The sequence below is a fragment of the Chaetodon auriga genome, chromosome 17 (assembly GCF_051107435.1).
Source record: "Chaetodon auriga isolate fChaAug3 chromosome 17, fChaAug3.hap1, whole genome shotgun sequence".
Taxonomy (NCBI): domain Eukaryota; kingdom Metazoa; phylum Chordata; class Actinopteri; order Chaetodontiformes; family Chaetodontidae; genus Chaetodon; species Chaetodon auriga.
In genome coordinates, this window is record NC_135090.1 from 20,743,811 (window position 1) to 20,769,288 (window position 25,478).

A 25,478-nucleotide genomic window follows, 5' to 3' on the forward strand; every position below is an offset into this window, starting at 1 on the left:
TGACATCACTTGAGGCAGTTTATCAGATTTTGGACAGTTTCCTCAGGAGCCCCAAAACGCTTTTGCTCCTTTTGGACTTTGATGTGTAAAATTGGTTCAGTTCCTCTTTAAGCTTGTTTGGTGGCAGCTGAACTTGACCACCTCTGATGTATTATCATACATCAGAGGGGAATTCCAATATTTTTCAGCCTGGGTCTTTTCTCTATGGGTTGTGCTAACGTTGCACTTGCCACCTCCGTTGTAGAGACTGCGACTAAAACTACTGAGAGAAGGAGTGCGAGCCTCCTGCACCTGGATCTGATTCTAGAAAAACTAGAATACACGATGAAAATAAAGAAATTTTGCTTCAAATGCTCCTTTAATTCCTTTAAGGACGTTACACCAATTCCGACCAATCCTGACAACATCTCAGCACATATGCTTCAGTTAGCATTGTATCAACACCAGAATGCCTTCGAGGATCATCTTTGCTGTATTTATGGACTCTTTGGCGCTCAGCTGCTCCACAAACATGATCAAGGATACAACAAAATACAGAGGAAAAAATTACTTGACAGCTTTATACTGTTTTAAGTCAGATTCAGCTAAAGTGCATGTATTTCCATAATTTGATTAAAAGGCAGAACGCGCGTCCTCCACATTGTCTGTAGAGGGTTTACACGCACGGCACAGGCTTGGTGGTCTCTGCATGCAGTTAAAGTGCAAAATGAAACTAATGTAATAACCACAGAACATAGAAGGGATGAGGCGCTTCATGGTGGGAGATTTATAGCTGTGGAGCGCAGAAGAATCTCCATTTCCTGAATTAGAAGCGAACTGACCCCAGCCCTGCGACAATAGTTGGCGTGTAGCGTTAGAACATCTGCCAGACATTAGTCAAACACACCATTGCCTGAATGATGGAGCTTCTGAGGGGGTTGTAAATTACAATGGGAAAGAGGGGTAATATCCATCAGTCCATCCATCTGTGTGTGTGTGTGTGTGTGTGTGTGTGTGTGTGTGTGTGTCCGGGCCCTCGGACAAAAGGCCTGCTGCTGCTACGTTGGCCAAAAGCTCTGCTGGTCAGACTTAATGAACCTTACCCTACCCCCCTGCTCCATCACACCACACACACACACACACACACACACACACACACACACACACACACACACACACACACACACACACACACACATATAAACACACCGCCCATCCCCCCTGGTGGCTCTCTGTCCTCTCCAACTCTACCTTGGCCTGCAGTGGCTGTGTCACTGCTAATATTGACGACACCCCCCCTCTCTCTCCCCTTTCTCTCTCTCTCTCCTCCCTCCCTCCTTCCCTCCCTCCCCCTTGCTTTGGCCGGCAACCGCTGTTGTCCACATCTCACCTCATCCATAGTAGACAGTATTGATTTTCAGCACGGAAAATAAAAAAGGCCATGAATTTTAATGCCTCACTGTCTGTCTGTCTGTCTGTCGCCCGCCCACCCTCTCTCCCCTTTTTCTCTCCCATTCTCTTAGTACTCATCTTCACCTCCTCTCCCTTTATTCTTCCAGGCATCTCTCTCTCTCTCTCCCTTTCTCTGATGTATCTCTCCGTCTGTCCATCCCTTCCTCTTTCACTTTCTTTCTCGTCTGACCGATGCTCTCTCTCTCTCTCTCTCTCTCTCTCTCTCTCTCTGTCCTTCCACCAAACCCACCCAACACCATTCTCTCTCTCTCTTCCTGTGTTTTTCTTTCTCTCATTTTTTGTCCTGAGGGAAGGATGGGGAGAGGAAAAAGTGGGGAGGCAGGTGTGGAGGATGCAGTGATATGTGTGTGTGTGCCATCGCCCATTTCCAAGCTTACACAGTACCACTCCTGTTAACTAATCTGTGTGTGTGAGAGGGAGAGGGTGGAAGTGTGTGGTGGGATTTGGAAAGAATGCCAATATTTGAAGATAAAAAAATCTTTCTTATGTCTTATTAAAACATTAGCTCATTAAAAACCCTGAACACACAGTATTTGATCATTATTTGTTGAACCACCGCAGAAAAACGTCTTTTTATCCAGATCACAAATTCTGGCTGCAACACCAGCGAGCCGTTTCACGCCGTCTTACCCTCGACCGCGGCTGCAGCAGAGCTCTATTGGCTTTTTCCTGGTTTTCAGATGGTTATTAAGCCGGTGAGTAGCCACCAGTGACCATTACATTTGACGCTGGCTAATGCGGAGTTAAGTGAGGAAGATACCATAAAAAGAAAACACTCCTGCATCTGCTGGAAAAATACGAGGTATTATTTTCCAGTTTGCACATATTCAAGTAAATTATGTATGTACTGTGTGTAATTTTATCAGTATGAAGGTAAAAACAGTAGTGAAGGGAGAAAAAAGTGACATGTTGGAACACAGTGATTTCACCACTCAGGAACAGAAGAAGAAAGCGGCAATTGCCATCAATGACAGGTTGCACGCTCCTGTCAGCACCGACGGCGTATCATCGTTGTCAGGTAAAAACTCTGTTTTTTGTAAGAAATGTAATTTTCGGGAAAGAAGAAAAGATCTGCTCTTGAATTTTTCTGAAATTGTAATATCAGGTGTTAACTTTCATGGTTCATGTAACTCACTTAGCACGAAAATAACAAGCTTTCACTTCAAGCAAGCAAAGAGGAAGATGCTAAAATGACCAGTTACATGGATTTCCCCGGACAGCAGTGTGATATTTCCAAATGTAGAAACTGAAACCACCAGCCGGCTGCATATTTGACACATGTAGGTCCAAAACTACTGCTACAGCGATCATATACATACACATGTATGCGGTGTAGGACTGAGGACACAAAAAGATAAACAGAGCTCCTTTAAAATTAGGAACAACACCTTGAGTTACATATTTATTGAAACTGTAAAAAAAAAAAAAAAAAAGATTTGTCAAGGAAGACGCCAGCTTCTTTTATAAATTCACACCATTTACTTGTGAGCAGGTGTCATTTTGAACGAGTCACGACGTGTGACAGTGCTCCTCCGTCCAGGTTTTTCATTAAGTAGTAAACAGATTCTTTGACTTTCTTCTTTTCTGTCGGTGTGTGGGCATTTTATCCTATTATATGAGTCATTTTGTTAGAAAATGTTGATTTTTTAAAAAAAATTGTGCGTAAATATCATGTTTTAGTGTTGGACTGCGTTCAAATGTGCACATATAGTGTCCATCAAAATTACAGTTTGTCTACTGATGGATGGAGAGATACGTACAGAGATAGTTGTAGATATACTAGTCAAACTAAATGGTTTTCCACAGATTCTCCAGCAAAAACACTCTTCAGCCACGGAAATGATTCAAGTTAAAGACGAAGACTTCAGTGAAAATAATAAAATGTGTCTGGAGGAAGTCCTCAAAAGCGTCTTCTGCTGATGTTAAATATAGATATACAAACAGACACACAGATATGCATTATAAATAAATACACACACACACACACACACACACACACACACACACACACACACACACACACACAGAGGGTCCTCTTCAAATTTAAATGCCTTTCTTTTGTCTGTGTAAAGTTACAGTCACAGTGATTTTGTAGCCTCGGCGTGCAGCGTAGCTCCTGTGAAAAATGAAGATCGTGACCGCATACATCTCAGAACAACCATTACCAGCTGGCTAAGTTTAGGCTCTCAGAGGGCAGAAGTCCTCCTCCATTTGCTGCATAACCTTCAGGCCAGCTCAATCAGCTGTCAACTGGGATGCTTTCAAAACAAACTGCAGCCCATTATCAACAAGAATGCCCCAAACACAAGCAGCGGGTTAAATGCCAGATGCCTAAAAAAATTGTTTTCCTACTTAACATATCCTTGGAGGCTCTGCATCTCCTCCAGGAATGTTACTCGAGCTTTTCTATGAAGAACGAGAAAAAAGAAAACCCACATATTTGTATGTTTTCTGAGTATAATGTGTGTGGAATGTGGAGTGTAAAATGCGAAGATTTTCTTTTTATTATTTTTTCGCTCTGAATGGGTGTTTATTCATCTCAGAGTGTCGTCTGCAGGCTAATAGAGCTGCGCTGGGACAATGGTGGTGTTTTTCAGTTTAATGAAAGCATAGTTCATGTCAGTAGATGGTTCATTCATTGTATTCATTCTCCGCTACACATACAAATTGAAGGACAGTGTGTGTGCTCTCACATACACTTCTTTTGTTAGTGAATATGCTGTTTTACAAGATGTGCCTTCCAATGAAAGCAATGAATAAGTTGGCTCATGAAAAAATTTAAGAGTCAGAAGAGCATTAACTTTGCACTCAAAACCCACAAAAGGTCACCTCCTGCACCACAAATGAAAAATGGATAAGAGACAATTAATTTCTAGTACCTTTACAACACATATAAATAAAAAGTCCACACACACTTAAATCCTCTGTCCAGCACAAACTAATACAACCCCAACCCGCCAAAACCATCACTTTCAAGCCTTCGCCGCTGACAATACACTTAAACACAAGCAGCCTCCCAATCCTGTTAATCCACTCATCCACTCAATGTCAAGTCCACCGTCTGTGCGTCCGTCTGGCTAGCTGGCCCGGGCCCCACCCACCTTGACCCTGACCCCAGGACCGCAGCACCAACCCCCAAAGCAGGCCCCTCCGTGAAGGCTACAATAGAGCCCCTTGACAAAAATGGAATGACTTAAGATGGTAAAGGTGAAAAGCTACACCGGCTTTGATGAGTGTCATCGTCAAATCCAGAACCGCAACTGACTGCCCGCCATCCTACCTGCAGTAAAAGTGAACAGAGATATAAAAGGTGCAGACAAAATAAGAAACGTCTTGTCAGAGTGACGCAACACAATTCAACAGCAGCACAAGCCGCGTTCTCCAAAACGACCGTACGGTTCATTCGACACCTCCCTAAAAACAGTTCTGACAAAAACTGAACATCATAGTCTTCATGAAGGTGGGGTTTGCTGCAGGACTGCTGCACTTGGCTGCATTGGTCTTAGCAAGGCGCTCCTGCTGAACTGGAGCTCATGTCGTCTATTTCCAACACTTAAAGACCTGAAAGTCTAAAGACCACGTTTAGGTTCCAAATAAGTTTCACTTGTTCTCGAGCTCATATGGGCTCTCGGCTTAATGGCAGATTAAATCACAAGTGAAAACAGACATGTTTGTCAGAGTGAAGATGACCCCCGTGTGTGACCCCAGCCCATCCCCAGAACACCGCCCGACCATTTCTCTCTGACCCCCGATAAAAAATGAGCAGCCAAACACAGGTCGGCCTCCCTCCCCCGATCCCTGCTGCCTGCCAGGTCTGGTCTGTTGTGGCCTGGCGTGGCCCTGGATGGCCTGGCCTGTCCCAGGACTTGAACTTGAGACGTGACACAACAGCTTGGCCAGGCGTGGACAGATGAAAGGGAAGAATAGGCGGGTGACGGGTCGCTTGCATATGAATCACCGGGGCAACAGAGAGGGGAGGGGCGGGGTTAGGGGGTGAAGGGTAAAGGTCAACCCCCCGCATCCCAGGGCCCCGCGAAGACCGCTCCCTAACTGACGAGCAGACAAAGGAGATGAGGAGGGGGTTTGGGATGACACGGGGCGCTGGGCGCTCGGACCCCTGCTGCCCCCCCCCCCCCACCAGGAGGAAGGAGGGAGAGTGGGGGGCTGGGAAATTAACACACATATGTATGGACACACGCACACACACACACAAACACAGGCAGATGCACTATGCAAACACACTTAGGCTCACATGTGCCACAGCTGAGGGACAAAAACGTTCGGACGCACACGCACGCACACTTAAGTCCGGTTCGTCTTAAAACACACACGCAGACACACACTTGGGCCTCGGCTCACATGGGTGAGCACACTGAGGACATTTGCATCAATATTTCATCATGTCTAAATTCAAATGCTAACATTTGTGCAGGCTGCTGTGATGAGCAGCAGCACTTTGCTCTGTGGTCACTGATCAGCATTAGAAATTACTATCAGACACCATTTACAGCATCTGAAGCTCATTATCAGATTACATACATTTAGCTTATCTATTCTAATTTTCTGAATGAGCACACAAATTCACACTCCAAATAAGGAGCTGGACTGTAGACTCTGTAGGTTTCAGTTCATGTTATGTTTCCCAAACGTCTCTCCCAGAATTTGTCAGCCGATTAGACAAACTGTCCCTCAACTGAGAGGTCACAGGATTGATTCCACATACGGGTCATGTGTCCTTGGGCAAGATACCAAATTTCTCTCTCTCTGCAGGCTGACCCTAATAAATGTTTAATTTTACAAGCTTAGGTGATTAAGATTTACACATAGGCTGTATATTGCATGAACAACTTAATCACCTACTGAGCAGAATGAGGACATATATCAATTTAATGGCAGTATCTTGATGTAATGGCTTTATATCTTCTGGGACTGTGGTTATTGTAATCATAACCGGCTCAAACCTTATCTCTTAAAGGCTCCGACGCAGTTAAGCTGAACTTACATGATGTTGGACCATAAAACTCACGTTACCAAACCTTTTTGTCCCTAAGAGATCATATTATACCACCCGGTTTAGATTAAATACTGTATGAAAAAGCCAATAATCACACCCATGAGCGAGTCACACTATTGACACTGAAGTACTGAGTCAGAAATATTATGCTGTTTGATCGTGTCAGGATTTCCCAGCTCTGCTATGAAGGCCAACTAGGTGCAAATAAACTGAATGCTTTGTCTTCTCCTGTAATGGATGACTGACAGGCTGTCTGAGCGAGCTGCCATCCAACCATGTTCTCTGACCTCGACAAGACTGGAGCTGCAGAGCTGGCAGCAGAAAACAACTGTGTGTGAGCGTGCGTGTGTGTGTGTGTAACAGAACATGACGATGGTCATCGGTGATCCCTCACTGCCTCAGGCGAACACTAGCTAAATGTACCTCACTCAGTCAGCGAGACACTGACATGGATCGAGGCTCTGCACGTGTATGTGTGTGTGTGCGTGTGCGTGCGAGTGAGTGGAAAAGCCATGCATCCAGATAGAGATAGCTGTGTAGCTGCAGCCACCATGTTTAAGCTGAGCCGCTGTGTTGTGTGCTATCACTGCTGCTACGGTGGTGAGATAGATAGGAGGATTGGGGCAGGCTGGGGCCCTTTCAAACCCCCAGAGAGCAGAAAGGGAGTGAGTGCTGGGCCTAAATGCAGAATCTCCTTAGCTTATACCCCCGAGGGACACAGACACAGGGCCATTTTCTGGGAGAGAATCATGCCGCCAAGCGGACAGCGGATTTACCATATTCATACCACTCTTTAGAGAGGAGGAGGAGGAGGAGGAGGAGGAGGAGAGAGGATCTTCACCTGTCCTATTTCGCTGCTATGACTGTATGTGGCTGCACCAGCTCGCACGGCCGCTAAAACCCCTAGGGGGAACCATTAAGGAGAACCTCGCTCACTCCCCACATTTCTCTCCCTCATCCCCCATTTCTGCCTCCCTCCCCTCCTCTCCCTGCCTCCCTTTTTCATATGAAGTATGGAGCCTCTCTCATTCATTCCATATCCGCACTAATAAGGCAGGGTGGTTCAGCCAAGGCCAAAGCTAAAATCCAGCAATATCGCCTGTCTCTATGTAGAAGTGGCAAGAATAAAAGGGGGGTGGGGGTGGCTGTAAACAGCTATTTTCCAGGCACAGGCCCTGATGAAAGATGTGTAGCTGCTAAAAAGTACAGCTGGTATATTGCTGCTGCTGCCAGTATGGAGAAAACAGCCCAGATTCATATCAATGGCTTTGATTGAAGCACCGGGAGAAACCTGCCGGAGGATCGTTTGTCAGAGATGTCAACATGTGTGTGTGCGTGCGCGAGGATTGGGATTTGTCGAAAGATTTGTTTAGATATGTGTGTGGAATGAAGTGTGAGTGAGTGCAGTGTCTGTGCGTGCTTACGTTCACCTCAGCGCGCGTGTGCGTGTGCGTGTGTGTGTGCATGCATGCATGTGCGTAAATAAGTGTGACAGTGCCTTTGTGTGTGTGTATTTGTGTAGATGCACTTCCCTGTGTGTGCATGAACTATGTGGATTGAGGTGGGGAGTGTTAGAGAGAGGGGCAGGCGGGCTAACAGATTCATATCCAATATGAAGAGGTTAAAGTGACGAGTCCAATCCTCCCCACAGAGCAAAGAGAGAATGAGATTGAGATGCGGGAGGAGGAGGGAAAAGCAGGGAGAGAGAAGAAGAGGAGGAGGAGGAGGAGGAGGGAGGGAGGAGGAAGGAGGGAGGGGTGTAGTACAACAGATTAATTTCATTTCTGGACTGAGCACTCCTCTGCTGAAGGGAAAAAAAAAGCAGAGGATAATAAAAGAGGATAAAAAAGAAGAGAGGAGGGGGCAGTGATAAGCAGGAGAGCTGGGAGGAGAGAAAAAAGGGGAAAGAAAAAAAGAGTTTTTCGCTCCTTTATCTGATGTAGTAAATGTGTGTGTACTGTATGTGGGAGAGATTGGAGTCACGGAGTGTGAAGACGATTATGTGTTCAAAACTGCTCGTGAGGACGGCTGGCCTCTGAGCGGCTGGGGGGGGGGTCACAACTTCACAGGCTGACGAAGATACTTTAAATCATGCAGAGCGGCGGAAAAAAAACAGCGTTTGGCAAAGTGTCGGCTCTTAACGGGGGGTTGTTTTAGGCTGTTTTATAACAACAACTTCCTCAATGAATTTCTACTTTTGTCAAAACACAGAGTCTCATTTCGCATTTCAGGGTCTCTGGTTGAGAAGCAATTTAGCAGCTTTAAGCCTCAGTATACTGCCAGCAGTCCACTCTAAACCAGTATAATGTCAGCAGTCCACTCTGAACCAGTATAATGTCAGCAGTCCACTCTGAACCAGTAACCTTTTGGATGCTGGCTAACCTGCTGTGTTTTGATTCACAGTTGAAGATGCATGGTTGTAGGTACTGGAATACATGCTATCAACAATGCTTTAACCAATATCTCACCTGAGTAAACGCTGTATGCAGTTGTAAATGTGAGCTACTTGATTTACATTAGAATTTCGGGAGTTATTACATGATGAAGTGGTGTAATTTTCCTTCTTTCCCTCAACCAGTCGCTACGTTGGTTCGCGATTTCTTCATGCATTTTCCCAGAGTGCCGTCTGACAGCAGCTGGAGAATGAGCCTGAACTTGGTGGTTTTCAGTGTCAGTTTCATGTGTCTTATGAACACCAGCAGTGTTTCCAGTCCAGAGAGACTTGAACCCCTTATGCAAAAGCACCCCCCCCCCCCCACACACACACACACAGACACACACACACACATCTTGTGACTACTGCAACATGTTATTGAGGACTCCACTCTGCACTGGTACAAAATGGTGGGTCTACAAAGAGGCCCTCACTCTCTGCATCTGAGCGTCTGAGACCAAAACCTGATGTTTACTGTCGATGCCTCAGACAGGTGAAATATTTTCTACTATCAGGCTCCTCTGTAGCTGCTGGAGATGACTCAACGTGACATCATGCCATCCGTATTGGACCAGTTATCTATGACGAATAAGAAAATTACGCCATCAAACAACAAAATGGATCCAGAAATGCAAGGTACATAGCCAGCAGCTGTTTTCTAGTGCGTTTGCATGGATTTTTTGCCTTAACTCACCAGGCTCCCAAAGAGCATCCAAATTGGATTCATTGCATGGCATGAATTAGATGCAGTACATACAGCCCACCCAGCACAGCTCGCTGTCTATCACTGCATTAGCTTGTTCTGCTCCTTGAAATTGCACATCTACAGTACTTAACTTTCTGCAGCGTGCCGACAGCGGAGGCAGTGAAGAAGACAACAAAGTTCAAAAGAAAAAAAAAAAGAAATCCAAATTAATGTTAAAAACAACAACAAATACCAAACAGTAATATTTCTGTTTTTCATACTTTTGTGTCCACATCTGTCGGACAGTACATCTGGGAGCAGCATCAGCTGTACGGTCCTCCGAAAACACCTTCTAAAAGCCCTTGAGCTTGTAGTCTGGCGACAGCATATGTGGGTGAAAATGAGTCATAGGGAGTAAGTGCATGTATGTATTTAAGAGTGTGTGTGTGTGTGTGTGTGTGTGTGTGTGTGCAATGTGGGTAGGAGGTTAGTTGAGTACAGCAGATTGAAGCACTAACCAGAGCACTCAGATTTATTAAAAAGGGCCGGACCCAGCGCCTGTCCACCCCCTGAACCCCTCCTCTCTCTCCATCCTCTATTGTTGTCACTTTACTTCTGTCTCTGTGCATACATACAGCCCCCCCACCCCACCCCCACCCCCCCATCCTGCATGATATTACGTTTTCCACTAAAAACCCTTCACAGTCACCACTGGTGCCTCAATAAGACAGGCTGAAGGGAAGGAAGGAGGGGTCAGGCGGAGGAAGGACAGGATGTGTTCCTGAGGTAAACGGGGACCCCACCCCTCCTCCCTATCTATCCTCCCCTCTCCTCACACGCCCCCTTCTCTCTGCCCCACATTCATTACCATAACTCTTGTCCGCTAAATTAAATTGGGGGGTCTAAATCTCCCCTCTACTCCCCAAAACAGCGCTGACCACCAGCCAAGGGGATGGACGGGTGGAGAGAGGAGACAAAAGAGGTGGAATCCAATCTAACTAACCCCACTTTTGTCATCCGACTTTATTAGCTAAATGTATCAGCGGCGGGAAGAAACGCATTGTTGGCTGCGGGGATTCATATTGCTTAGAAACACACACACACACACACACACACACACACACACACACACACACACACACACACACTTGCAGACATGCAAAAGGGCTGCACAAAGGACACGCGTTGGCTCTCTGTGTGCGGTTTATTCAATACAAACTATGTTGGCGAGCATAAAACGTCCCCACGGCGAAGCAAACAGTGAGATTACATTACAGTGGCGCACATAAACATGCAAACACTCAGTGAGGAAAGTGTACTCAACCACACACACACACAGGCGCACACACACTCACAAAAACACACCGCCCTGCTTATCCACGGCCTTGTCATTTTAATCTCTATAAAAAAAGTCCTAAAGCTTTGAGACGGCAGAAGCGCACATCAAGACGAGCTTACTCACGCTTCCACAGAAAGGATGTGCGTGAGATCACACGCTGGCTTCATTATGTCAGAGACCTGTGAAGGAGGACAGGAGCTTTTCCTAAGCCCTGCTCTCTCTATTCATGTAAGCATGGGAACAAGATCACTACCATCAGGTTGGCACAAAAGACCAGCACTTCTGTATTACACACACCAGCAGCAGGCAGTGGAAGACATTAGCTAACCGATGATCACGCACACCTGCTGGAGATCACACGCATGGGAATGTCTGAGTCCTGGAAAAGCGACAGCAAATTACTCACAAGAAGATCTCGCACCAGTACATCTTAACAAATTTAACAGGAGAAACTGTGCTTCAGCAGGCGGCCTGAACTGTATTTCCTCCGGTCAGAGGGACATACTGTCCCATCGGTCGGACAGTTGCTTCGTCTTCCCGGCAGCCGAATGCTTCAAAAACTGACCAACAGATTTCGGTGAAAGCTGGCGGAGAGATGGGTCTTGGACATACAGCTTACATACTAGCCACGATCTGGCTCCGGGATTAAGAGAATAAGACGATTATATATTTTTCAGCCGTAAAAAGTGATGCTGAAGTCTTAATTCTTAGTCCTGAGGGCATGTGTGGTCAAGAAACCAATCTACTAGAAAATGTGAGCGTTTAAGCAGTCGTGTCTCCACTCTGCCTTTTGGTTTTTGAACATTTCTGTCGACCTTTAGTGCTCGATCCAAAGGCTTAGAATCCCTTAAATTAGCTATATGGTAGCTATAATGTAGCTATAACAACCACATACGGTTTACATGAAGCTAAGTAAAACACAACAGGTGCTAAAGACACTCAACCTGACACACACACACACACACACACACACACACACACACACACACACACACACACACACACACACACACGCCCCTGATTCGAGTACAGTGTGAAAGCTAATTATTCTGCTTAATTAGAAGGTGAGCAGCAGCCCTGACCTCAGACCAGCCGCTAATCAGCTGAACAGCCTTCAGGCCTTTCTCGCTCGCTCTCGCCCTCATGTTCTCTTTTCATTCAACCTTCACTTCTTCCAGCCGAACAAACCCAGTGGCAGGCCGGGCCAAGGCGGGGAATTAGAGTGATGGAGGGAGTGAAAGGAGGGATGGAGAGGAGCGTGAAGAGAAGGAATGTGAGCTATGAGACGAATGAATAGGCACGGGCTTCTTTATGGCATTTATGTGCGCTGAGGTGAAAGCCTATCGATGGACACCTTGTCGGACAAAGGGGCAGCACACGCTGAGTGCATTCGATTAGGGGTGCGCATTGGTGTTAAACCAAAAAAGGTCCCCTGCTGTGCCCAGATTCATTATTTAGCGAGGGTGTAAAATAGTCACTGGCCTGTACACACACACACACACACACACACACACACACAAAGTACTGAGATGAGCCATCAGGGAGACACCAATTTTCACACACACACACAACAGAAATAAGTACTCAGTAAGTACACGGGTACCCATGTTTACACACACAGACATACCTGAAATGTACTCACAGACACACACTAACACACACACACACACACACACACACACACACTCTTACATATGATTGGCGATTACAAACTCAAAGAGAGCGAGACACACTGGGCAGGCAAATATAGCCTGAGCACAACCAATTTAGCCCTTAATGGTCTTTGTGACCATCAAGAGCGCAAGACGAAGATGACTGTCCAATGGAGGGTGCGTGCATGTGTGTATGTGTGGAGGAGGACGGTGTTTACCTGGGTTCCTTTCCTTCTATATGTGTGTCTAATGGCCTATGAATGTTTCCACGGTAACAATGACAGTTTGAGCTGGTTGGATAGACCGACACACGGACAAGCAGCAGAGGGGAAGCAGAGTTCAGGTGACCGTGTTTGGCTGTGGGGGGATTTTTATTTCATATCTGCACAGCAGGAAGTGTCCATGGTGTGAAATGACTTTTAGCATCTATGTGAAACAAAGACAAAAGGTCTGCGTGTGTGTGTGTGTGTGTTCATGTTCCTGCATGCACAGGTTTGTGTGAAGGTAAAGATAATGTACAGAATAAAACACAGATCTATTCTGCTCCTGTGCATCAATAATACCCGACAAACTTATTGTCTATTTTGGAGTTCGACGAACAGACGGTGAGCTCAAACCTCATGAAACACAAGGAAAAAGATGACAAAGCTCTGATCACAACGGTTCACTCCACCGTGACCTCTGGGAAACGTAGCGAAGGAACTCTACAGAACATAGTGTCGAGAAACGTGTTTTTAAAAAGCCTCACTGACGACCTGCTCGACACGATCTGTCGTTCACGTGAAGCAACAAACGTTTGCTAAAAGCGTGATGGCACAGAAACCTTTTCAAGTGACTGTGCACAGCACATACTGTGTGAAACAGTGTGAAGGTGAGGCACATGAATACATAATGCAGCTGTCAGAAGAGTGTGTGTGTGTGTGTGTGTGTGTGTGTGTGTGCGTGATGGAAGCAAGGTGTACGACCTGGTTTGACAGCGACACCAGTCAGCGTGTATGTATGTATGTGTATGCATGTATGCGTGTGTGTGATGTGTAAATACATTATTATCTGCATGCATGTGTTTCAGACAGCAACTACAGCTGATATGTACATCCTCGAACAGACTGTGTGTGTGTATGTGTGTGCGCAGAGCCCTGGGTGGGGGTGAGGCGGCTTAACGCAATAAAGCATGTTGTATTGACATCTGTGTTGTGTCTATTGATTCCCCATTATGGAGCTAACAAACCCGCCTGGACGCTTTGTCATTCGCAATCACGTTAGCACCGGGACTCACCGACAACGCTGCCCCTTTTAAAATCTGATCCATGCACACACACACACACACGCACGCACGCACGCAGAAGCAGGTGTCCTCACATCCCTCAAATTCCTACACATCCACGGCATTCGTTCACGTCACCACACACACACACACACACACACATACACATACACACACACACACACACACACACACACACACACACCCAGTCCACCCACACACACGTTAGAGCCACGAATTCTGACGCACACGTATCAACAATTCTCACACACAAACACAAATGGGGTGGCGGGAGAGTAGTCAATGCTGGCTGATCAATACTGGTGGAAGGTTAAAACCACTCACACAATGGGCAGCTATGAGCTGCTTGTGGTTTCCAGATAAACCACACATGCCGGACGGATCCATAACTGACCTCAACGTGCAATTATTGAATCGTCCACCTGTCTGCCTGCTCACACACAGGACTGGTAGCTCCATGCTTACACACACATACACACACACACACACAGAGCAATTCCTGCTAATACACACCTCTCTTTCACACATACTTCTCACATATGCTCACACACACACACACACACACATACATATGCAGACACATAACGAAATGCTGCTCCATCCTGAACAAATTCCCAAACTTCCTTGCACAAACACAAATACTTGCTAACACACACTGCTCATTCACACACACACACACACACACACACACCTACACACATGCACGCACGCACGCACGCACGCACGCACGCACGCACGCACGCACGCACGCACGCACGCACGCAGCCAATTAATCCAGGCACAGGGGTCTTTGCTCAGGCCCAGTTTGTTGTGGCCCAGACAACACCGCGAGGTGAAGATCCTGGGTAGGAGAGGAGGTAGTTATCGAGCAGCACGGCGCGCTTTGTGTGTGTGTGTGTGTGTGTGTGTGTGTGTGTGTGTTTCTGTGTGTGTGTGAGTGTTTATGTGTGTGAGTGTGGGCAGGAGGTTTATGCTTTGAACTGGACAATAAAAGTTTCTCTGCACTGTTGTTAAACAATAGAATAAAACAGCACAGAACAGCACACACTGCTGCCTTTTTGTTTTCAGTTATCTTGTTGGGATCATTTTGATTTAACGATCATCAGATTTCCCTGTTTTCTTATTTATTATGTATTTATAAATCCCATCTGCAAAAAATAAATTTCACACAGCTCTTTCCGTTTGATAGTGTATCACCCTGACTTGTCGTCACTCACACGCTTTTCTGCGTAAAGATGTAAACTGAGTAGAAAAGCAGACATTAGAACAGAAAAGGTTGGAGCAGAGACCAAAGTCAACACTGTGCTGAATAACCACAGCTCAGGAAGCAGGCCTCTCAGAGCAGCCAACATAAATAAACCATCCCTCTCAATCCAGCACGTGCCCTCTCTCTGCGAATTTGACAGCTCTCAGTTTTATATGGGCCACAGTGGCCCTTGAGGATTTTACAGCAGTGTACATAAAATAAAAGAGCATTTAGATTTCCTTTGTTGTGGTGCAGAGCAGGGACAGAGCAGCGGCAGCTACAGGTCCCTCTCCGCCCTGCCTGCCCTCTGAAAACCGCACCGCAGAGGAGACCGTCTGGTCAGATCTCTGAGCTGCACAAAAGACAAGCTTTGTGAGTCTTTGTGGCGAAGATCTGACGCTCAAAATGAACTCCGGAGCATCGGTCTCCGCTCTTCAGCAGTCAATCTGCGTCCGCGCAAGTGTATTAATATAACCACAAAACAAGAAAGAATTCATCGAGGGGCGACGCTTTTGGACAAAGGATGTGGTTTCTGCTCTCCTTCTCTTTTTCTTCCTGCTGGTTTACGACCACAGTAAACGTAGACGAGGTGTCAGGGTTCATCCTCAACCACACACAGTCAGTCCCTGCTGCTCGGTCGGATTCAGCACAGACACTAAACAGAGTGACAAATTAAAACCTCAAATGATCCCACTGGAGCCTTCTTAGCTGCAGCCATACTGTGTTAGCCAATAATGGGACGAATCTCAATTTTTAAGCTTCAATTTTAAAAATAAGTCAAAATAAATGCTACAAAAATCAACGTAAATACAGCGAACATGCTCAGTTACTACTGGTCTTAAAAATCAATGCATCGACGTTTGATTGTAGAGGTGTGATGCTTTTACTCAGCCACAACAATATGCAAGAAAAGGAAGAAAAAAATAAGGCTGAATATCTTTAAAAAAGGCATTTATTCACCGAGCACATCTGAGCTGATGGGTTTCTGCTGCTCCTTAATGAGCTAAAGGATCCATTGAGTGTAATAATGTTTGCAATCATATGGCTGCACGGTCAGGTGGTTTAATAATGGTGAATTTCAGAGCGGACAAGTGTCAAGGTTTTTTTATTCTGACACTTCCAATGCTTTGAATTTCTGCAGATATTAAGCTTTTCCATTTTCATGCATATAATAATATTTCCATTAGCAGATGGAGCTTCTAAAACAGCATTTAGACTGTCGTAGGACATTAAAACAGTAAAACTCAGACTAATGGATTTTCGTCTGGACTTTAGTGTTCGCAGTTAATAACGCGATCCAACCCATGGACTTAATGGCAGGAGACAGACAGACAGACAGACAGTTTACTGTCCTCAAACTAACTATTTATTTACAACAATATATCACTGGGCCTTCAAATTTAAAAGAAATAAAACGTTTCAGAAATATCTCCAATCTCCGATAACAAATTCAATCCAGTGACTGTTTTAAAAGCGTTTTACTCCGGTGATGTGACTCAGGCCCCGCTGAGCTGAGGCCAGCGGTCTCAACACTGTAGTGTTAAAGAGTCGAGCTGACAAAAAACCCATAAGCCCTCAGTTTAGATCCACTGTAAAACCACTGTCTGCTAGCGTCTGCTGTTTAGGACCTCTCCTCCCTCCTCCTCCACTGAACCTCACTCACCTCATCTTAGACTTCTGACACCCCTTCTTTGCTCACACTGATGCAAACACACCCACGTATGGGCACACACACGCACACACACCTTGCGCTCACGCTCACAGGTGCAGGCAGTCGCACAGATGCACACATGCACACCTTGGTCAAAGGCGCAGATCAGAGAGAGACAGAGAATTGTGGGTAACAGACTTAGCTAAAGTGGCTTACGGGGCCCGGCCAAATCCAATTCAACAACCTCCCTGTCCATAGGGAACGAGAGAGAGACAGAGAGAGGGACACCGAGACAGAGAGGAGAGTTTGCATTTTACTGAGGAGGCTTTGGTGTCAAGTGAATACTTCACAGAAATGAGGGAGAACGAGGAACAGAGGATTCTGAGATTCTCTCTCTCGTGAGATTAAGGACGAAAGACAGAGAAAAAGGCAGAAAAACAGAGGGGAAATGAAGGATGAGCGGCGGCCTTCGCTCTCCTACCAAGTTTATTTCTCTCATGTGTATTGGCTGCTTATCACACCAACATGTTTGAATGAAAACAGCAGCCTGCTCAGGCACACGAGGAAGAAGACGTGACGGGGACAGAACACTTGCTGTCTCACTCACATGTTCGTTCATTTAGATTTTCTGCTCATTTGTTAAAAACTCCCTGATTTATGAATCCACATATTCATGTATTCATTCTTCAGCACTGCGCACTGATCAGTAAATGATGATCAATCATTGTGTGTATTTAAGCTTTCAGCCAATTGATTCTTCCAGTGATTTGATAATCCGCTTCAGTAATTTGCTCTCTGACACTTTCACCTTCTCATTCATTCATTATTCATTTATGCACTCGCTCATTCTGTTATTCATCCAATCGTCCATTCACTCCCTCGGACCCGGCCTCCACCTCTCCCTCACCGCGTCTTTCACTTTAATTTCTTAAAGGACTGACAGAGACACTGACCCCACCCCCCAAATCAGAAGCCAGTGCTTATACGTGGCCTGTCAAAGCCTCCAGGAGCAGCTCTCATTAAAACCTCAACCGTTTTTCTCCTCCTGACACCCACTTAAGGTGATAGCCTGAATTACCCCCGCACGGCTCGGCATACACACCTACCCCCCCGCCCCCCCCGGTCTGTCATTTGGAATTTCCGCCCGGATGGATTAAGGCGGTGGGGACGAGGGAAGGGGAGCCGTCACCTTCCGAGAACCTCGCCTGAACGTGTGGACGCGCCTCAGCACACACGAGCGGTTCACGTCGCACTCGTAAGTTTTAAAACTTCCGCAGGTGTTCAGAAAAACTACAGCAGGCGAGCTGAACTCTGACCTCTGGCAGATAAACAAAAAAATCCAACATACTGACCGATTTTATTTTCTAATTTCTGTTTCAGCTCATTTGTGAGAAAATTCATGAAATTCCACAGCTGAATCTTTTACTGCAGAGGAACATTTATGAATTTAAGAATATGCTGCTGAGCAAATATCACAGGAACATTACTGTGACGCCATGGGAGGTGGAAAAAATACCATAAAGAGCACCGCCATTACTGATCACACTGCAAGACACTAAAGCAATATTACAGTGATCATAGGGTATTAAAGCACAGCATAAAGATATGATGAGGTCATTACAGTAAGTACTATTGATTGACAAACTCACCACAAGTCGCTTTAATGATATTACATTAGAAATATTGGAGTTTTACTACAGAGTAAGGTATAAAGGATGTGTGTGTTTTAGTGATAAATATGAACACTTAATATTATTAAAACTATTTGAATTGCAGCCATTTACTAAGTGTCCCTCTCACGTCATCTCCAGTGAAGCCAAACTTTCTCCCTCAGCCAACTCGACTGGACTCCTGTTTTCCCAATGTGGCCCCAGTCAGAGATCAATACGTTCTGATCGATAGATGACCATGAATATTCCCCCCAAACCTGACCGAGAAATACTGAAGGAGAGGAGAGGAGCGAGGAGAGGAGGCAGATGGGATGGAGGTTGAGATGGATAGATTGCCCTGAATGAAAGAGGGAAAGATGAGCAGCGAGTGTGGCGCCTCTGTGACACTCTGATGGATGCTAATGAGCCAAATATTCATGCATCCAAATTCAGCTTTTACATTTTGGATTGATATGCAAGTAAGTATTTTAATTAAACTCTCTGCTTCCTTATTGATCACCTCAGTTCATTTCTATTTGAAGAGAAAAGGCGGTGATGGAAAATGTCTTTCGGCTGTCGAATCGTCTCTTTTTCCTTCAAACAAGTGAGTCAAGTAATTTAACTTTGAGCGCAGTTTCACTTTTGTTTGCATAATTTCCAACAAAGCAGAATACGGCAAACCCCGGGAAAATTATCATTAGCTCAGGACACAAGCTGATCTGAATTTTATAGAAATGAAACAATCCAAAAACACCTTTTCGGATTTGTTTTCTGACAGAAATTAAACCTGAAGACTGTCACACGTTAAGGTTCAGGTGCAGCTGGAAAATAACTTTCACATATGGAAAAATGCTTGTTGTGAGTTGGCTGCTGTGTATTAAGTAAAATATAGAGAGGTTTAAAATTCTGTGCGTGTAAGCCTTTTAATGCTTGTCCTTAATTTGTCGGACCGTTAGTTAAATTTGAGGTGAAGCTGAGGGAAGAAAACCGCCTGTTCTGAACAGAATTATAGATCAATGTAGCGGAGCAGAAATTAACAGATGTGACACTAAAGATAAGAACCGGCTTTTCTTCTTTGTGTAGGTGCACAGTGGAGGTAAAAGCACCGGGAGGAAAGCGTCTTACCGGGGCTGGACCGCGGAGCCAGCGAGGACTTGAGTCTCCAGGCGCTGAAGTCGGACGCTGTTCTCTGAAAGACGAAGGGGACCGGCAGGGGGACAAACATGGTCCTCTGTCGACCTGGGGGTCGTTGTTTTTTATTTTAGTCTCACTTTTCTTCTTTTCTTATCCGTCGTCCTTCCGTCGTTCTTTGGCCTTTCTTCGTATGCTTTTCCAGGTTTGTGGACAGCCGTTTGTAAGGAAGCCCGGATGGTTTGAAAAACACACTCAGGATTTGGCTTCTTCTGGCGTGGATCGAGACTGTGCCTCAGCGGATTCACATCGCTCGGTTTTTAGATTTGCGTGGCTCTGGGATACAGGCGGATATTACGGTCCCCTTACTTGTGTCTTCTCGGAGTCAACTAGTCCGGCACACACTCAGCCACGCACGCACACACACACGCACACACACACGCGTACACACAGGGATGTGCAGGGCGCGCAGCGACGACTGTTCGGCTTTGGGAGAAAAAATAAAGCTACCAGTGGTTATCCATACAGAGTAACGCAGGCTGCGGGCGGCTGGACAGTGAATCTGTTACCGTCGCACTTCATCTAGTGTAGTTGGTGCTCCTCTCTCGGCCGCTCTCCATTGAATGTAACGCAGAATGCACAATTAGACTCCATTTATTGTGTCCAGACAGCTGTGCGTAAAGATCGCAGAGGCTCTCTGTCTCTGTCTGTCCTCCTCGGCAGGGTTTGCTTTGGTTTGGGTTGCTGCGCTGTCATGAAAAGTCTCAAACAAGCACTGTCCACCGGTGAATCCTCGGTACACAGAAATGGAAAAAGTGTCCGTGTAAGACTGGAGTTGCTTCTTTTTTGGTTCTCGTAAAGATTTGGTTAGTAGCTGGCTGGTCTGCTGAAGAATACACGCACACAAAGCGACACAATAATAAAACGCAAAAGCATTATTTGGTTAAAGATAGAAATAATCAAATAATAAAGTAAGGCTACGCAGGCACCTCCTGTCTGACTTTCGCTCCTCCCTCTCCTCCCCTCGTTGTTTCTCTCTTTCCCTCTTTCTCTACCGCGGGTCACTAATTAAAGCAAAATCAATAGATAAATAAATGAATAAATCCATATCAATAAGTACACCTGCCCTCTCCTTTCCTCCTCCACTGACGCGCAAGCAAAGGCAGCAAAAAGAGGTGGGGAAAGCGATGCCCCTTTTCTTTTTACGCTGTTCAGTCTTTTCTTTGGCTCTGCTCCGCCATCCGCCGGTGTGTAAGTCTCTCACTCCCTCTCTCTTCAGCCTCTCTCTGTGTGTATCCTACGTGTGTGTGTGTGCGCGTATCGGCGTCCCCTCTGTTTATTTTGGGAACCCCGGTGGTTTCGGTCCGACACCGCGCAGCCTGAACGCACTCTGGCACGGCGAAGCGCTCCGGCCGGGAGACAGACAGAGATACCCAGCCCCCCTCCCCCTCTTTTTTTTAACCCCCCCTTCCTTCCCTCCCCTCTCTCCCCCCTCACCCCAGCACACCCACACATATACACAAGCATACACACTACCCCACTTTCCCTTATTGCACACATTTGAACATTCATGGAAACGTTTCTCGAATCTGATCTGTGTTGAAGTTGCATACTGGGGCACACGATTAATATCACAGGAACCAATTTAAAAGACTATGTACATGCGTAAAATCCATTTAATAAAAAAAGGATTTATTCTCCCAGAGTATGTTGAATTACTGGTGATTTCAAACATAGACCTCCTCTGCACACACACTCGCTCTCTCGCCCTCTTCCTGACCACTATAATCCCGTACAAGACGAGCACAGATCCAGCCAATTGATCTTCTGATTACTTCATTATAATGAAGCCAATAATCACATCACCGCCGGCCTCCGAAAAATCGATCGCCTCTTCACAATGTGCGGACATGAATTCAAAGGGGGAGAACCTTTGATGTATATTTCAGCAGGAGGATCTCTCTCACTCTCTCCCTCTCTCATATAAATGTACGTGGGCCTGGCCTATGCAAGGTCACCTGCAGCACTCTGCTAATGTATTTTTTTCCACGCAGAGGTGAATAATCAAAGCCTGCAGAGCTGGGTGTTAAATTAGTAATTAGCTGGGCTCGGGAAGGCTACGAACGCGTGTGCGTAAAATATGCGTAAAATGTCATTTGAACTGAATCTAAATTGCACGTTCAAGGGTCGAGGAGAAGGTTTTTAGTCTGTGTGTGTGTGTGTGTGTGTGTGTGTGTGTGTGTGTGTGTGTGTGTGTGTGTGTGTGTGTGTGTGTGTGCGTGCGTGTGTGTGTGTGTGTGCCCGAGGAAAGGTCTGGCCATCATCTCTCCCCTCCACAGTTTAGTCGACTCCACCCGTCCGTCAGACGCGCCGCCCCAACCTGCGCTGCGCATTTACACTCAAGATTATCGCCAACATAGATTTTTTTAAATAGAAAAATCCATACGCTAAATATCGCAGTCAATAAAAGAAAATCGACCAAAGCTCACACACCTCTCCCGCTCCCTCTCTGCATTCACTCCGAGGTGGGACTGAGCTGTTAATAAGTTATCGATCAATTATGGCCCTCATATATGGAAAGGCCCGAGGCTCTTTGCCGATGCTAATGTCTATGCAGGGAGAGAAAGAAAACGCCAAATATAAACCATGTACTGCACGAATAAAGCGTCATCAGAAGCATACAGATCCACTGACTTCACAGCTGCAGTACTCATACTATCACTCGTACTCCCAGTGCCGCGTGTGGTACTACTGCAGCAGATGGTATCACTTCTCCACAGCTGTACTACTGCTACCACGTCGGTAAAATACTTATATCATCTCTAGTGTTGCTACAACTAGTATTACTACCACTACTAGCCAATGCTATATACTGCAAATAATGCAGATACTACATAAATTATGGTCTGTATTTTTACTGAGGTGCCCCTGCAAAGAGAACAAATAACCCGTGTACTAAAACTAGTACTATTACTACTATTACTTCTTGTACAGCTGATACTACTCCTACAACTACTACAGCAGCTTTTAGTGCTTATACAGCTGCTACTACCACTACTATAACCACCATCACGCCTCTACAAGAAATACTACAACCACGTTTGGATTGATACTGCTTCTAGTATCAATAGCAGTACTGCTACAAATGCAGTTTTACCCCCGTCACTGCTAAAATTAGTTGCAATACCTTGACTATTACTGCTGCTGTGCCCTCTACTCCATCTACCACTGCACTACTAGTAATATGACAAGCACTTGTATAACTTGTATTTCTATGACTACTGCTTCCACTATTAATAGCAGTAACATTACCACTTCTATGCTACACTGTCTTCTACAATTAGTACTAATATCATGACTACTGCTGCTCTGACCTCCACTCCAAGTACTACTATTCTTTTAGAAATACTATAAGCACTTTTCTAAAACTACTGTTTCTAGAGTTAATACTGTAAATGTTAATGCTGTTATTTCTACTGGTACTATTACTGTGACTACAACTACCACTGCTGTGGTCTCTGTGTCTTTCACTTCAGTACTTGTCCTTCGTCTTGAGCCCGTGTCCTACGATTCAGAGCGTTTCCGTTAGCCGCTGCAGCTTTTGATGTCATCTATGCATAGACACACGTCACATCACTGAGGAGGCCCCCCCCCCCCATAAAAAAGCCCACTCCCCATTGACAGATGACATCCGTGAGTCCGACGAGCCAGAAAAGGAGGAAAAAGAAAAGGGGAGGAGGAGGGAGAGGAGAGGCCATATAAAGAAGCGACCGGTTGTCCCTCAAGAGCCCCCCTCTCTCCACATGAGGGCGAGCGCAGAGGAGCCCTGATCCAAACTCCTTCCAGACAAAAGCAATTATTTCTTGTAGAATATAGTGTGTTTTGTGCGTCCATCGCAGGAGGGGAGGGAGGTGTGTGTGGATTTGAAGGAGAGGTGAAGAATATGGCGCACGGTGGGCCTCATCAATAGCAATATGTTCTTCTTCCTTTCTGTAATATCTATGCTTTTAAAACTACTCTGCAACCTGCTGCGGTGGTTGCTTTGTCTGATATCGTGGGTTTATAGACCGTAGTGGACTTCTGATAAGTCTCTGACACACACACACACACACACACACACACACACACACACACACACACACACACACACACACACACACACGAACAGACAGCGGTATGAGAGGAAGCTAAAACAGATTCTTACCTTTCAAAACAACATGTTGTTTCTGAAACCCTGCAGCTAAACTGTTGTACTATTTACGACAATATTCAAAATAATTTTTAGACGTTTAATTGACATTTCTGATTAAAATCAGTCAGCTGATTCAACGACACACACAGCTTTGTCTCCAACTTCAAAAGGATAAAATCAAAAGATGAGAGTTTGTTCATTATTACAGCATCACATTAAGCTTTACTGAATGAAGCTAAAAATACAAACACGTATCAATAAAACCCAAATCTGAGTAAGTGAACGCATCTTTCTCTGTGCAGGAAATATACAGCAGAATTAGATCTTATTACTCTCTATCTGTCTGCTGTGTGTGTGTGTGTGTGTGTGTGTGTGTGAGAGAGAGAGTTCATTGTTAAATGGCAGTGTCATGTTGACAAACGAGTTGGTTGAATTAAATTCTCCCTCATCAATAACAAGAGGGGGCCAATCAATACCAGCTTACAATTATATCACCGCCTACCCCTCCGCTGCTGCTGTAGCCACACACACAGACACACACACACAGACACACACACACACCGAGAGATAGCGCGAGAGAGGGAAGAATCATTACATCGCTGTAACATGGGGCTTAATAAACACTAAAATATTCACACACACACACACACACACACACACACACACACACACACACACACATTTAGATGCACACTCTTGCACACACAGAAGGAATCATTCATGTGACCTTAATAAATACTCACACACACGCTCTATACACACATTATTTTTAGCTTCTGACATTTTATCTATTTTCAGCATCTCTCTCTCTCTTTCTGTCCCTCTCATTTTCTGCCTATGTCTCTCTCCCTCTCCTCTTGCGGCCTGACTAAGTAATCAATGCTGACAGATTGTCAATAGGCCGGTCCGGGCCCTGCCAATACCTCTCCTACATATCCATTATTCCTCTTAATGCCGCGGAGGACAAACAGAGAAAGGAGTAAAACACGATGCTGTCGATACGCCACCTTGATACGATCATTGAGGCAGATCAATGCTCTTGCTTACAGCTCAAGAGCTCGGCTCGACCTCGAGCGCACTGGAAATAACAGTTAGTGTGAAAATTGGTTCGTGAATAAGCATTTTCGCTCGCTGGGCGTCTTCCCGTGTTCGCATCTTCATAGGCCGGGCATGTTTTTCATGTGAATTCTTTTATTTCACGCATAATCTTTTTTTTTTTTTGACTTTGAAGATATTTTTCCCTTCTGTGAATTTCCCAGTGTTCGTATTTCACACATGTTCTGCATCCCATTTCATCCTGGATTGGTTGTAATGGATTTAAGATGTAAAACGCAAGACAGCCCTGAAGTGAAGGAGGGGGAGCGGGCGCAATATCGCCTTTTTGCTGTCATTCTTGCTATCAGGTTCACACACAATCCCGTAATCCACACACATGTATGCAGATAAACACACACCGACTCATGCGCCGGTACACGCACGGACACGAATTTATCGCTTTGCAGCACACACGTGAAAGTGCACCGTAACATGCAAGAAAGCACGGAAACACTAGACCAGCACACTCATGCAAGATATTCACGTACATGCAAACACACCATAACATGCATGAATGCACGAAAAGTCTGTCTCACACACACACACACACACACACACACACACACACACACACACACACACACACACACACACAGCCTCTGGTTCTCGTGCTCAGAGAGGCCCAAACAGCTTAGCTTAGCACAAATGCAGCA

At 45.5% G+C, this 25,478-nt stretch overlaps 1 protein-coding gene across 1 annotated transcript in view; it reads right to left on the reverse strand.

Annotated features, from left to right (window-relative positions):
* pou2f2a (POU class 2 homeobox 2a) overlaps nt 1-19,646 on the reverse strand; it is a 54,019-nt gene extending 34,373 nt beyond the window's left edge. The window contains exon 1 of the mRNA XM_076754004.1: nt 19,533-19,646. Coding sequence (XP_076610119.1) covers nt 19,533-19,632 — 100 coding nt within the window. The 5' untranslated portion in view covers nt 19,633-19,646. The remainder of the gene's footprint in view (nt 1-19,532) is intronic.
* Between the last annotated feature and the right edge of the window lie 5,832 nt (nt 19,647-25,478).